Source organism: Anser brachyrhynchus (assembly GCF_964034855.1).
Source record: "Anser brachyrhynchus genome assembly, chromosome: 6".
In the NCBI taxonomy this organism is placed as follows: Eukaryota; Metazoa; Chordata; class Aves; order Anseriformes; family Anatidae; genus Anser; species Anser brachyrhynchus.
Window position 1 is genome coordinate 36,017,160 of NC_137700.1, and position 15,431 is coordinate 36,032,590.

Consider the following 15,431-nt stretch of genomic DNA (forward strand, 5'->3'; position numbering starts at 1 on the left):
GGATTCATGAATAGCCTGATTGCGAGGTATCTCATAGATATGTGGTGGTGACTCTTAGCTCAGCTCTTCAGGAGACCACGAGGCACCACAAGAAAAGTGCCAACCAGGAGCTCCATGTTACCACCAATGTGACATTAGCAGAGGAGGAACTTTGCTGCTGCCATGAACCACTGCGATGGCTGGCTCCTACCAAAGCTTTCCGACCTTAAAAATTTTTAGTTTTGTTTAGACTCTGAAGCAGAAAAACCACATAGCCTTTCCGGCGACCAGAGCATCTCACTCCTGTGGCTTTCACTGGTCTGGCTCAGGGACAGGAAATCCCTTAGGACTTGCTCACAATTCCAGTGACTAATTTATAACCTATTTGTCCCACAGTTATCAGTCTGGAACTAACATTTAGCATTGCTTCTCAAGAGACAGCTTTCTTATCCTTGACAGTCTTATAAAAACCATGATCAATTTTGTTTTCAGTCGCCATTGCTACACGGAGAAAAATGCAAACAGTGCTGTGCTGCTTCTTTTATAAGCTTGGGAGACTTAAATTAAAAAAAAAAAAAAAAGACTTGGTTAAATTCAACTATGTAAAAAATGATCTTGAATTGTGGATTGGTGTCCACAGAAAAATTGCTTTTCAGAAAGAAAATCCAGGGATAAAGCACAGATCTGGGATGATGGATCAAAAAGAGGAATTGCAGCCTGGGGAAGCTGGGATTGAAAAGAAATCAAGATCCAACCAAATTGGCCCTGCTCATCATGCTAGGCCAGCCAAGTTAAACATGAAGCCAAGATAAACATGACATAAGTATTAGAGCTGCTAGGTATTTCATCACCACCTCCATGAGGTATGAGGACCAAGGAGGTAAGGCAGGGGCTCCAACTGTGCGCTGCTTCAGCTGTGCATCCACTCAGATGGCTAACTCTTTCTCATGTGTAGTATTGAGCATTAGTAATTAAATTAAAACTGGAGAAGAAAAAAAAAATATATATTCTTATTCAGAGCTCTGCACAAGGAAATGTAAACATCTAAGAAGAATAATGTAGACGTATGGTTCTTACTCAAGCAAGATTTGTTGACTCTCTCAGAACTGCGAAGCAGTGCTCATAGCAGCTGTGCACAGTTGCACCTGAAATGATTTGTCTCTGTTATTTTATCTATCATTTAGACAATTAATAACATAGTATGCTAAATTATTCTGCCAAAGAGTTCCCAAATATTTAGGATATATATTATTCCATGACCTCCTGTTGGATTCCCAACAGGAAACAGATGATATCCCACTGTCCCATTGAACATGCCTGGCTCCTGTTTAAAGCAGCAGCACTGCAGCGAATAGGAAAGAAAAAAATATGTCAAAAAGTTGAAGTAATTATTTTAAGGCATGTCTTTTAGAGGCTTTTTTTTTTTTTAAAAAACAGGTGTTGCTTAGTTTGTGCTTGCCTTTAAATGCATGCAAAATAACATGGAGGTCAGCTTTCATTAGGTTTTTGCTTCTTCAACAGGAAAAAAGTATTTGCCATAATGTTCATTATATTTAGCTTGTTGGGGAATTGTAAAAATAAATTAGTACTGTGGCTGGTGTCATCTGCGCTGCATGAAAGGAGAAAAGACGTGGATGCTGGCTGAAAGTGGCACCAAGATGCATGCCAGGGCTTACTGCTATGCGGGGCCTGATGGCTTCAGAGCCTTGGGTACCCAGGCAGATCGGTGACTTTCTCAGCACAGACAGGACACGGAGAGACCCTGGAGGTCCATGCACCTCTGCTTACTTTGTTTCTTGCCCTTTCCATGCAGCTCGTGGCTGAGGACCACCTCAGCAGTTGTGCACTACCCACGGCAGCTGGTGTGTGCCACAGGAACCCTGCGTGAGGAGGCGGCAGGGGTTCCTACCTTCAGTTGATTTGCTTGCTGGTATCTGAGGTGTTTGGGGGGCAGTTGGCTCAAAAACCCAAAGGCTGCACCTTTCAGAAAACCTCTCTTTTCTCCCAGAACACCAGGGCAGCACTGTCAGCTCATGCCAGCTCTCCCCAGCTCCCACAGCATGGATCAGGCCTGACACTGCATCCATCTCCCTGTCAGAGATCCCCTCACAGGGGCAGGGCTTGTCCAAATTCCCTCGGACTGGTGTCCCCTGAAGGACCACTGGAGCCTGTGAAGGGAGTGTTTGTAACCGGAGCACAGTAACTATATTAGCTCTACCTTTCCAGAGTGAAAATAATCTGTTTTAGGGTGGTTGAACAGAATTTGGCCCTTGGGATTCATAGCCTAGGCAGGTTAAAGTGAGAGCTGCGCACATTAAATGCAGACTTTGAGGTAGGCCATTGCATCTTTCCTAAAATGATGTTACCCTACGGTCACATTTTGTTTGTTTTTAATACTCCATAAATTTATGGCAGGAGCTTTGATGCATGTTTTTCAGCTTGAAAGCAAAACTGCCTTTCTTCGTCCACCGCTTTACAGTTTTAATGCTTTTAGCAGGCAGCTTCAAGACACAAAAATAGGCTCACAGAGCTGTGCAGCTAACAAGAATATCCGCAGCTGTTACAGGAAAGATTTAAAAGAACACCCAAGAGGCAGAAAGGGACAGAAAACCTCACGGCCAGGGCATACACCAATCTCAGGCTGGGGGCAGGAATAAAGTTCCTGTGTGGCAGGTTGTTCTTCAAGGGCTCAGTGCCACATCAGTGTCAGAGAAGTTGTGGGGCACAGTGTGTACCTCTGGAGCCAGATTGCCTCTCCTCCTAACTAGCCAAGCCCTGCCTTGCTCTATGTTTGAGTTTGCGTAAAGCCTTTGAAGTATTACGGGTGGGTTATAGCAGCAGGGACAAGGGAAGTGTCTTCTTTCACGTCCAACAGAACTTTCTGCTGCCTGCACTTATTCTGGTTTTTGTTTGTTTGCTTGTCTTTAAATTTTTACTCTGCTTTTGATCTGAGCCCAAGAATTGAAACCATCACTGGGAATTTGCTGCTAGAGAGAATTATGAAACAAAATGCAACCGCAACACTTTAAATGTTGATTTAAGTGGTGTCTAGACCTCATGCTGGCTTTCTGCACCAAGATGAGTTTCACAAAGAGAATACCCCTCCTCCCCTTCCCAGAGTTGATATTAAAAGTCAGTTCCCAATACTATCGCTCAACTCTGGTTCTTTTGCATAAAGAGGAATAATAGGGCTCCTGCTTTCTTATTTTTATTTGCAGTTTGAAAAAGGCTTTTGTTTAAGGGAAATAGAGGGAACACAAAAAAGGTAGCATGAACATATATACAGATTTTGAGTTATTAGGTTAATTAAAGAAAGCCACAAAACTGTAGCAGTGGAAAAGGCCAAAGCCAAAGCATTGATCTTTGCATATTCCACAGCATTGCTTCTGGGTGTGAAGAAAGTCCTTCTTATCTGACCCTCCTAGAGACTTGTTCATGCTCTTGCGGGCACTGTGCTGGTGCCTGATGCAGGCAAGTATTTCTAGAATCACTGTTTGTATTAAAGTTGATTATTAAATGTTTTTGTTTTTCTTTTACCTTAGGAATTTTCTCTCTCCACTGACAACTGCGGTGATTTGTTCTTTCAGGTATTAATAGCTATATTTGCAGTTACCATACCCGATACCATAATAATCCGCACACACATGCATATCCAGCACAGCATGTTGTTCATTTGTTCTCTTCTGCTTTATGTTGGAAGATGAAGAGCTATCAGCCAGGAAGGGTTGGAAATGCTTTCCAAAATCAGAATTTGCTGGCTGTGCATGGTGGCAAAAAAAACGTCCAAGTAAATATCTTTACACTGGAAATTCTTAGTGAGGAAAAAAAGAAAAAATAGGGGGAAAAAAAAAAGATTGACAAAGTGATGTTTCTGGTATTTATTTTGGCAACAGAATTACCCAACCATTATAGAGTACTCAGTAGTAATTCCAAATAAATCATTGAGAGTACAGTCCTTTAAGTTACTCTTTTCTTACTTTTACAGTAGGCACCACAGCCAAGAAAAGGCACCTCTTGTGCCTGGAGCTGTTCATTAACATAGGAAAAAAATAGTAAACCAGAAGAGTGTTGTCAAAACAGGCAACACATAGGGAAAGAGGAGGTGTTGCCACCCACACTCTTCAGGTGGGAAGCAAAGGAATACTGAGAGTAAATGATTTGTTTGAGGCAGTATAGATGACTGCAGAAGCCCCTCCAGTCCACCACAGTTCTCTTCCAGCATTTTAAGCGGTTGTTTTCACCTATTCATTCTCAATTTTAAAGGATTGGTTAGTTCCTCTCTACATTTTTTCTCCATATTTTTAGTTGAAGCCACCTAAACTGTCACAGAGAAGCACTTCATGTCTGGTGAGCAAGCCAGAAAATGGGTTTGGAGTTGTGGGAAAGGGTCTACTCCAAGAAAAAGAACAACTGGGCCCAAACCCTTCACTGCCTTTGAAACTTTCTACTATGCACAGCAACATACTTTATGCACCTGCTGTGCCCTGAAAGGGTTGGCCATATCCTTGTGGACAAGGAAAGCAAGGAGGTATAAGCAGGTTAACAACTTTAAGAATCAAAATGTCTCCAAAGCTGCTTTTAAGTTTCTTAAAGCTTCCTAGAGAAAAGACATTTGCACATATAGGAAAAATAAAGGAGTTTCACTCATTTAAACTTTAACCCATCTTCTGAAATTGATAGATGTTGTGAGCAGGTTTGTCCTTCCATGGGGTCTGGCATGAGGACCCCTTTTCCAACAGTGACAGAATGAAAAGGATGGGTGGGATTTCTGCAGTGGGCAAAAATCTCCCAGGAACAAAGAGCCAGTGGCATCTCTGTCACTTGTGTCTTACTCTTAAGGTTTATGTGGCACAAAAGGGTATAAGCAGGCATTGTGCTAACACTCTGCACATAGACAGATTTCACTCAGCAGCTTGAGAAGGTCAATTAAGTGTTAAAAAGCACCCAGGATAACAGGTTTAGATTACTAGGTGCCATGCAATGTTTTTTACATATCACGAGCTGTGCACTAGGGCATATCTAAATAAAATGCATAGGAAATAGCATCACGCAAATATGATCTACATTTTTTCTTGATCAAAGAGGCTGAGGGAAAAAAATAATTAAAAAGTAAAAGCCTTATGCAATGAGATTTAAAAGAAAACTTTGGAGGCTGACAAGACGCATCTGGCACAACTTCAAAGTCCATCAAAGTACATATAATCAATGTTTGTCAATAGCAGTTTTGCATCCTTTAATTTATCTTTCATGGATATAAAGCATGATGTTATTAGGATCCAGTCCATACCTTAATTCTGTTTGAGATTTGATGAATCAGGGCTCTATTAAAATTCAGTGCAAATCAGCTTACTCAAGGACACATTACATAAAGTTGTGCATTATCTAACTCCTTTCATCTTGCTGTCTTTCCAACTAGTTAAAGAATCTGGAATCTCTCAAACCTGAATGTGTGGCCACCAACATACTAAATCTCAAACACGTTTTGCTTGTAGGCACCTGCTTAAATTATGCACGTGTGGCATAATTATCATACTTAAATTCTTTGTTTATTTCCTGATGTATGAAACCTACCTCATGATGCTCAGGCCCCAAAGTGAGCAATCATCAGAAGGAGGGTTCCCTGGCATCCAACTTTTAGCACTTGCCACAGAGTCTGTAATCGAGTGCTCACATCTTACCTTTTTTCACCAGGAAAAATATCGTTCAGGGTGGGAAAGCTTGAGGTCCTCATGATTTCACTGTTTTCTTCCTCATATTCAACATGTGGATGCCCTCTCCCTGTTATATTTACTGTACACTACTCAAGTCCTTCCAACAGGCAATCATATTCTTTTCCTCCTGGTGGTGTGGAATGTGCTCAGCTTTATAAACACGGAGAAAACATATTACCAGGGACTTCCCTGTGAAAGTGGGCTGTGATCTCAAAGCACTATATTTCTGCTGGATTTCATTCTCTTGGCCTTTAAATTATTTGGGAGAAGAGTATATCTTTTCACTTCTCTCTTAACATGTTGCACAAACAAGATCTGATCAGTAAAAAAAACTGATGGCATTTCTGTAATAGGGGGTTGTTTGTTCTTGTATTGTGATTCCCTCAGTTGCCACCATTGTAAATGCTTCAGCTTCTAGACACTGGGGGTTAATTGAGAATTTCAGTTTTTATCAAAAAATGGATCTCAAGTTCTCAAATCTGTGGAAAAATTCTTGAGAACATGAGCCTTGATGTTTGAAACTTAGAAAATAATAAAAAGCATGTTTTCTTGTTTCTAAAAATCTTATAATTTTTAACTGGATCTCACTATTTTTTCAGGTGGAGGGGACAGAAATAACTCTGACTCCTACCTGTTTAAAATGACAATAACAGAAGAAAAATATTTCTAATACAAGAAAAATACTTTGTTTTGCCATTAGTTTATACTGTTTCCAGGTTGGATAGTTACTGGTTTGGAACATTTACCAGTAGCCAATGCGGTGATTATCTGGACAGGATGCACTTATTTGAACAGGGCAATCTGTTGAACATTAAACAATATTTGAAGCACAGTTAATTATTTGTGCTGAATTAGCTCACCCTCAAATGATTGTGCCTCGTCTGAAAAAACATAGGCAACAAGAAAAAAGCTAATTTCACAACAAATAGAGCAGTGCAAGGATGGCTAACGGCGCTTTGTCCCTTCAGGTTCTTCCACTGATCCTTTTCCTAGGGAACACACATTTGTGCGTGAGTATGGTTTTATTTCGCTTTACTTGTTGCATACCAGTCCTGTACCTTGCTGAACCCTTCCTGGGCAGCTGGAGAGGGTAAGGAGCAGGGACTGCCCACCTACCTTGTCCCCAGGCAGGGCATGGGGATGGTCCTGGGCTGAACGTGGGCGCTCACAGTGCGGTGCCCCATGCGCTAATGCAGCCACCACAGCTGCCGTGAGGACAGGCTCACAGGTTGAACAGCTCAGGCTCGGGCTGGGAGGTTTTGCAACATCTTTGTTTGAAGGTAAAATTTATCCCAGCCATACATTTCAGATGGCTGAGTGGTCATTGCTCTTAACTCTAGAGGTGTGTTAGCAGCAAAATGTCCAGCAAAGCAAGGCAGAGCCCTGCGTGGGTAGGGCTGGCAGTACTGCCCCAAGTCTCTTCAGCTCATCTTCAGGGAAGAATGAAAGAATGGCTTGTACCAAAGCAAAGTTGCAACTCAGTTTTAAAAATATTTCTTTTGTTTCTCCAAGCACCGCAATCAAGTAGATTTTCTCGTGAAAGACTTCCAGGTACCCTCAAACTCCCGCTTTATAATGCCAATTCCTATGTACGGTGATTTCGTATTTACTGAAATTAATTTCAAAATTTTAGATGTTGACATGTTCAAATTGAGTCCTTTGGGAAAAATATGTAGTGAGGGGCTTTAATAGGTGATGAATCCTTTTGAAGAGCTTGGGGAGTTTATAAGCAGTTATTTTTGCGACACGCTAGGGTTTTTATTAATTAGCGTATCATCGGGACTATCCATCCACTGGCAGCAGTGGATGTGGCATACTTGATCCACCAACACATGACAGCTTATGGGAGGATCAGTTCTAGAGCAGCTCAGTGTCAGTCCTCAGATGTCGTGGGAACCCAGTCTGATATAAATCAGCCCACGATAAATTGGGTTGTTAATTCACACTCAGCGAGGCAGGTGTAGGTGCAGTCTTCGACAACGTGAAGTCTTGCACGGATTTTCCTGAGTAGCTCTAAGTATTAGATTAATTCGTTTGCTTTGACAAGCCTTTTCTGACTCTGGTCTACATATTGCTGTGGAAAATGCAGTGCATGTCTCCCCCAGTCCTGAAAATTCATTAACATTGCTAAAATGCAAAAGCAATTCTGCTGTCACTGAAAAGCAGCACGACAGAATATTCAGCAGGCTAGTTTTTAATAAAACATGTTTTTTCTTCATAATTAATATAACAAGGTTTCTGGCTTAGCACTTGGCATGAATCCCAGAAAAAAAAAAGCAAAAAAAAAGAGGGGAATGAGTCTCTGTGACGTGACCATTGCATGACAAACATGTTTTGAGAGGACATTTTGCCTTAATGATTTGTTCCAAAGAAGAATTTACACTGAAATATTTTGAATGAGAAAGTAACAGAGTATGCACATTGATTGTGGACCTCCCCCCTCCATTCCTGTTTCCATCACTCTTTCCCATACTATCTCTTTTCACCATTCTCAGTTTTATTCAAATATGGTTTTAGGAGTTTTTATAAGTAACACCCCTCTTGTAACACTCCTCTTACTAAGTGTTATTGGTGTAATATAGCAGAAGTCGAATACAGATTTAGACAGTAGCTCATATTAAGTCAGTCAAAATAGGACAGAAAAGAGCTGGGATATTTATGGATCCAGAGGGTTTGGAGGAGGGCTGTAAGGCGACAATGTCCATTTGGTCTTTCATATTCTGAGGAGAAAGTGGTTTCACTTGAATGAATCCAAAGTATTTCCATGATGCATGAAAATGCACCATGAATGCAAGTAAAAGCAAAACTTGCTCCTTTACTTTAACATTTAAAATGCAACTGTATAAAAGATTGTCTTCAGATGTGACAGGTCTTCCCAGTTTTTCTTGGGAAGAGCAGGACTTGGAGCAACAGAAGTGGTCATTCACTGAATATTTTGGAACTTTGGAAAATCGATGCCTGCTTCGTAGTGATGGAGGTGTTTTGAAGTCACCAGCCATGTCCAGGCCAATAACTGAGTGCACATAGGAACAGAATGGGAAGGATTAAAGTTAAGATTAAGATTAATTCTAATATATTAATAACTGCAAAGAAAACTTATCAATGCCTATCTCCTAGCTGGCCCACAGCACGTGTGAGGCTGTTATCAGCAGCACAGGTCTTCCCATGTCTCCAGTGCTTGGAAAACCATATTTTAGGGTGAAAAGACCCCAGGTGTCTCCCTGACATCTTCTTATGGCGATGTTTCTACCCATTCATGGATCCGTCCCTGTAGCAAACTCTCATTTCTGCTCCCCTCACCCTCTCCCCATCACTGCACCTCTCCTCTGAGGTCCTTATGCTCCCCTGCGCCACGACCAAACCACTGCAGAGAGGAGCGAGTGCTGACAAACACCTCTCCATTTGCACCCCACTAGGTGCAATGCCCTTCTGCAGCGCTCGCCTAAATTTTCCTGATGCAGCAAAAAGCGAGGAAGCCCTGGGAGCGCCCCCAGCTAATTGTGCACCGCGTGCTCCGGGAGGGATGCGCGCCTCTCTGGCCCCCCAAGGCAATCAGCTTATGCCCTGAAGCGTGCAGGTTGATATCCCCTGGAACTAAAGGGACTTAATGACTTTGCATAAGCTTTAAGTCTAGCAGCATAACCTGCGATCCTGGCACCGGCTGCCGAAGCGTTTGATAACACGGCGCATGCGTCAGTGCGACATTTCTGGCTCGTGCAGCCCCCTTGGAGCAGATTTTGGAGCTTCCCCTTGCTCTGGCATCCGAGGCTGGCTCTGTTTTCCACCGGGGAGCCCACGCACACCTCGTCCACGAATGAGCAACTTTAAAACCAGCCAGCTGCTAGCAAGCCATCTCCCACAGTGCAAAGATTAACTTGAAAACTTTGATCTCTTGGAAAGCAGGAGCAGGTCGCGCCTGTGTGGGGAACCTGGCTGGTTTCTGCAGCACCTGCGAGGGCCGTGCGGCTGCTCTTGTGCTGGGTCCAGTGGTTACTGTGTCAGGTGCTACCTCAGGAAAGGTTCGCAACCGAATAATCAGGGAAATAAAGACATTGCATGTGAACTTCCCTGGGTGTCCCGGGACTGGTCAATAAGGAGCGTGCCACCTACTCTGAGGCAAACGCTGCAGTTCGGCGGGAGGCAGGAGATGGCTTGCTAGCAGAGAGGTGAAGAACTCAGAGGTTTTGGTGGAATCCTTTAAGGGAACGGTTTCCCAGGCTAAAAATACAACATGTGCTGCATGTGTGCTCCAGATGATAATGTGCCCTGCTTTCATTATGCTTCAGCCATCGCCTTGGCTGAGAAATATAATGTCATTGCTGGAAAAGCCACTTTCCCTTGAAGTTCAAAGACTGTCACTATCCAAGATGGTTGCAGGCAAAAATCTGGCCGATTGTAAGAGCATCAGAACCGTCGATTCCCTCCTCCTTTGGCGAGCAGCCCAGACAAAGGTTCCCACTGAGAGCTGTCAGCAGGATCAAGGGGTTCACGAGGAAAAGGCAGTAGTTGTGCCTGCCCTCGTGGCTCCTTCGTGCCGGATGTCAGTTGTGGATGGAAGTTGATCAAATAGCCGTCCTCGTCCTCCTACGCAGCCCCGTGCCACCGCCTCCTCGGCTGCAAAGCCGTGCCGGCGCAGGGGAAAGGGGCGACGTTTGTGCTGCTGCTGCGGAGGCTGCTCCGTGGCAAGTTGCAGGAGAATTGCCACGATGCAGTGCAATTAAGCGTGCAGGCCGATTCATGCCAAGGTAGCTGAATTTTTGAACTCCTGTAGAGCTTTTGTTGGGAATTATGTGCGTGTACAGGGGCAGGTTTTGTCCCTCTGCTAGTCTGCCACAGCAGCTCAAATAAGTACATTATTTGCTCTGGAATTACTTCTGGTTTGCACACATGTAAATCCACAGCCTAACCCTGGGTTGTCACCTTTGTGCTCCCTGTTTCTCCACCTGCGTTTGTGTTTTAATTATTCATTTTGATTGTAATAAGGGGTAGCAAATGTACCCGAGACACAATCAACAGTTCAACTGCAGAATGCCCTTGGCAGCTGTAAATAATTTCCCTTGAATTTAGGGTCAAATCTTCCTGGCTTTATTCAGAAGGAATTGCCAGAGATTAACTGGACATTTTTGTCAGAGCTGGAGCTGTAGGATTCTGTCCTGAGACCAAGAAAGCTCCTGGTTCTGGCGCTGCTGTTTGAAATCTATTATATTTCAATAGTCTTCCTTTCTTGAGGGGTTGAAATGGAAAAATGGAGAGTATCCTCTATCTGCAGTGTTTAACCTTTGTACAAAGCCCAATTAGCAAAGTTTGATGGTTCTTTGGAGAAACGAAGATTTGGTGAAGTGCTAATCACTGCAACGATAATGACAACAAAGGTCAGGTGAAATTAGGAGATTTTGAATTTCAGCCATTTTTCCACCATTTTTTTTAGGAGCCCTATAAATGTAATCGGCTCCACACTCAGCAACGCGCCAGTACCCACATAAAATGTCTCTCCTGGATCTTGTTTTTGCAGGGTTTCTTTTTTTTTTTTTTTACGAGCCTAAAGTCATAAAATTTAAAATTGCTCTCCGCCAGTTCTTCCAGCTTCGTCCCCCGTCCCTGCGGACCCGCCGCGAGCAGGATCCAGCGATTTTATTCCCTCTTGAGAGAACGCACAAAGTATCAGTGTCGGGCTGCAGAAAGGAGACTGTTTGGTGAAACAAGCCCCACAGTCTCGTTTCTTTTCTCTCCCCCCTCCTTCTCCTCCTTTTGTTTGCATCCTGCTCCCGGCTGGGCGCAGTATTGCACCTCGTCGGAAGGACAAGATCCTCCTCTGCTGGCCGTGAGCAATACGGCACGGCGGGCGAGGGGCCCGGCCACATCGCCGTGCTGCCCTGCCTGCCTGCAGCCCCTCCTGGGCCCCCTTCCTGCAGCCCCCTTCCTGCAGACCCTCTGGGATCCCGCATCCCACGTCCCCTTATCACACCCCGCATCTCCTGTAGCATCGCCTGCACCCCGCGTCCCACCTCCTGCACCCCACCTCCCTCATCCCATCTCCCGCATCCCGTGTCTCCCATCCCACATCCCGCATCCCACGTCCCACGTTTCCATGCCCAGGAGAGGGCAAGCTCCCACAGGAGGGAAGGAGATGGGTGCTTCTCCAGCTTCTGCCACGTAGCGCCATGGAAAGCTTCGTGCAGGGAGCCAAAAGGTTGAATCTGGCCCCGTGCTGGCTTGCGGAGGTGGAAATGAGTCTGAAGCGATGTGGTCTGGTGGACCTCAGAAGGGAGAGGAAAGTCTCCTTGCTGAGAGACCAGGTCGGCCCAGGGCTTTGTACCCCGCAGATCTGCATCAGGCACGTGAGGGGCAAAGGGACAAAATGGTTTCATTTGTTGAAATGGTTTCATTTGGTTTCATTTCATTATCACACCAGGTTAGTGATAAAGATTAGGTCAATCTCCTGGACTTGTAAGGTGGAACTCTCTGTGTTGGGTGCTCCAGGAACATTTGTTCCGAACGACATTTGTGTTGTGGCAGTGGACGGTGGCCTTTATCCAAAACTGGGAACCCAAATCTGGGGCTCGGCCACCCTTGAGTACAGGGCACTGTCTGCTCTGAAGGAAACTTGGACATTTTCCAGGGCACCAGGTCATTGCAGGAGGTTTAGGGTGCCAGCCCTCTTACAAGCAGCTCTGTCCATAGGGGAAGGCTTGGAAGGGTAGCCTGGACAATTAGCATAGCAATGCGCTCAGGCTCACTTCTGTCCTCTGTTCTTGGTATTTGAGTCTTCCCCTTGGACACTGGGAGACTCCCAACTGTGCTCTGCAGCTGGGGGAAACTGAGGCACAGAAGAGCTGGATGCAGCCACCTCCATGCCTCATGCAGCTCATGCTGGCACTCCCTGCCCTTCCCATCCAGAGCAAATAGCTGCCCTGAGCACAGGTAAGGTTTAGCAACCTCCTCGAAGACAAAAGCTTCTGCCCTGAAACCCTCTCCAAGTGCATTAAGCCCAGGGCAGGAAGGGGCAGTGCTCCCTGCCTCCGGCTGCAGGGGGACACTCAGCTGTGAGCGCCAGGCGGCAGCCACAGCTGGGGGTTGTTCTGGGTTATTGGGGCAGGTTCTTATTTATGGCTGCTTATTTACTCATTCCTAGCTACAGCCTGGTGTTAGCTGAGAGTGCCTCTCTTCTGTACAGAGTGCTTAATATAATGCACAAGTAAGAAGTGTGTTTTTACAATTAGTTACATCTGTAGCAAGGTGCATGTAGTAACTGTGTGTCTATACTGTCTTGATTACACACGTTAAATTGTTTGGAAATGCATTTTCTTCTGACAAATCGTGTGAGGGATGCAGCTCCAGATCTCCTCCTTCACACCTGCTGTTAGCGCGTGCTCTCGCCGCAGCCAGGTAGCCCCGTCCGTAGCTGTGACTTACAGCAAGGCGGGATGCACGCTGACATCTTCACGTGGGGGATGAGTCCTGATGCGGCGGCGGTACATTTTCTTTCTGCCTCGCTCGCTCTTCAAAGGCTGAGTGTTGTTTTCCTTCTCCTTCTGCTCCCTTTTGTTGTTTGCCCTTGATCGCAAGCCAAATAGGAAAGGCTGGAGCCCCGCGTCAGAGGGCGAACGCATGGCATTTCCTCGCAGGAAGCACCAGAAATATTCTCCTCCATCCGAAGGCTGTTGATCACCTTCTAGCTCAGAGGGCTGGCTCCCCACACGTGGGCTGCCCTCTGCTCCATCCTGCCCAGCATCTCACGGCCCTTGGCTCCGGCACCTGGCTGTGATGCCATTAGGCAAACACTCAGTGCATGGCCACTTAATACATAAAGGCAATTAACTCGTTTGGGACAGGTTTCTCATAAGCATGCTGCAACTTGGGCTGGGTGGTCAGAAAAGCTGGAGCTCCCCTGAGGTTGTTGGGAGCAGTGTGGGTTTTTGAGGCATTTTGGTGATCTTTGGAAAGAGCTCTTAAAAATGCAGCCTGGGTGCATCTGAAGTGGGTAATGAGCTTCTCTGGCTGACCAGTGCTGGGGCAAAGAGGAACGTGTCAGAAGTTGTGCTGTAGCCATGCTCCAGGCTGATTTTTCTTTTCAGAAACTGACTCTGCCTTTCTTTATCTGCTGCAGACCTCCTGGTTCTTCCTGGCCGACTTGCTGAATGGTAAGTGGATTTGATTTCTTCCATCGAAGCTCTGCATGCAGGCCTCACTGTTGGCAACCTGGTCCATCAAGATCCTCAGCTAGTGCCTAGCACTGAGTTTTATTAACTTCATGCATGGCTTTGTAATGCCTTAAAATAGGGCCTGAGATCCTGAGAAAGTCTGTTGGACTCTGGACAAGTAACACAGCACTTCCAGGCCTTCCCACGTGCTCTGTGTTGGTGCAGAAAACATCTCTGCATCGGGTCACGGCACAATGGGGTACAGAGCAGGGCTGCAGCAATGGTAATGGGGGACACCTGGAGGGCACCTGCAGCTTGCTGTGCTGTTCAAAGCCAGGAATCCTCCGCTGCTCCATGGCCTCACGTGCTTGGTGCAGCTTTGGGGACCTGTTGATGGGCTGGGTCTGGCACGTGGGTCTCAGAGTGGAGTGGAGGTCATGGTGCTGAGCTGCAGAGCGCACAGGAGGGTAAGGGAAGAGTCTGGTGCAGTTCAGTGCCAGCTGTGCATGAAAACTGGAGGTCAGATAAAGGATGGATAGCTTTCCCTTGCTGCACACAGCTAACTGTGGGACTTACTCTGGAAGCGGGTTCAGAAAGTGTTTGGTAGCTCCTGTGAGTAAAAAATCATTGAAGGTGATGTAACGTTATGATGCGGGTAAGAGAAATGCTGTAATGAATCTTAGGGGGTGGGAGGGTGGGGTGGGGGCTGCAGATAACTTGTGAGGACTTGTACATGCTCTTGCAGCCTGTTTGATCTATGAGAGGATTGTGGTTTTATTGCTAAGTTTTTTGTGATTTTGTGGGTAAGCCCCATTCTTTTTTTCTTTGAATTTAGTGGCTCTTAGATTTGAGCTTATAAATTATTAAACTAATGATGAGTAAATTAATTTACTAGTAAACTATTAAATTAATTTTCCCACCAAAGAAAAAAAAAGTGTGCCTTTCACTGTGCACTCCTTGTTCAACTACATGCCTCTTCGTTCTGCTGGCGTTTTGGTCCGGCCTGCGAGTCCAGCTGCCCTGTACCCATGCAGCACCAGTTCCTTCCCCAGACCAGTGTTGCTCTACTCATAGGACGTGTGTGGCAAACACCTTGCCAGATCAGCGCTTAGCTTCTGCAAGTACTCGGGCTCCTTCAGCAGCCATCAGCAGCCAATGCCCTCCAAGGGGTAGGTGCTGCAGAACTGGGGCTGTAACAGCCCCAGAATTGTTTGAAAGGAGTGAGGGCTTGGCTGTTAGCTGTTCCTATCCCTTCTGCAATTTCTTTCTGAAGCCACAGATGCTCCCAGCCAAAACCCATGTGGAAGGGAGGAAATACCGAGAGGTCTGTGCAGAGGTAAATGGGAGACTTATTGTTTTTTGAAATACCATCAGGATTTCAGCCTCATAAAAATAACTTTAGATTATTCACAGACCTGCAGACAAAAAGTATTTAGAAATGTGGCAGGAAAACTCATCCTCCTTAAATTAGGGCAGATCTCAGTCTGTCCCTGGAGGTTCAGAGAGCTTGAATAAATGCCGGGTACTTTCTGTGTTGGCAATAGGCTTTAACTTTGCACACCACTCATCTCGACAACTGCAGTCCAACAAAGTTACCTTG

General features: G+C 45.4%; 1 protein-coding gene across 9 annotated transcripts in view; it reads left to right on the forward strand.

Moving 5' to 3' along the window:
* Positions 1 to 15,431, forward strand: part of HABP2 (hyaluronan binding protein 2) — a 72,047-nt gene that overhangs the window by 45,184 nt on the left and 11,432 nt on the right. For 4 of the 9 annotated variants that reach the window (XM_080596530.1, XM_080596526.1, XM_080596527.1 and 1 more), the window contains one exon: positions 13,798 to 13,831. In XM_080596530.1, coding sequence (XP_080452656.1) covers positions 13,829 to 13,831 — 3 coding nt within the window. In that variant the 5' untranslated portion in view covers positions 13,798 to 13,828. Of the gene's footprint in view, positions 1 to 6,525; positions 6,701 to 12,866; positions 12,886 to 13,546; positions 13,672 to 13,797; positions 13,832 to 15,431 lie in introns of those variants that run through there. The other 5 variants (XR_013952436.1, XM_080596525.1, XM_080596529.1 and 2 more) reach the window with 5 other exon arrangements.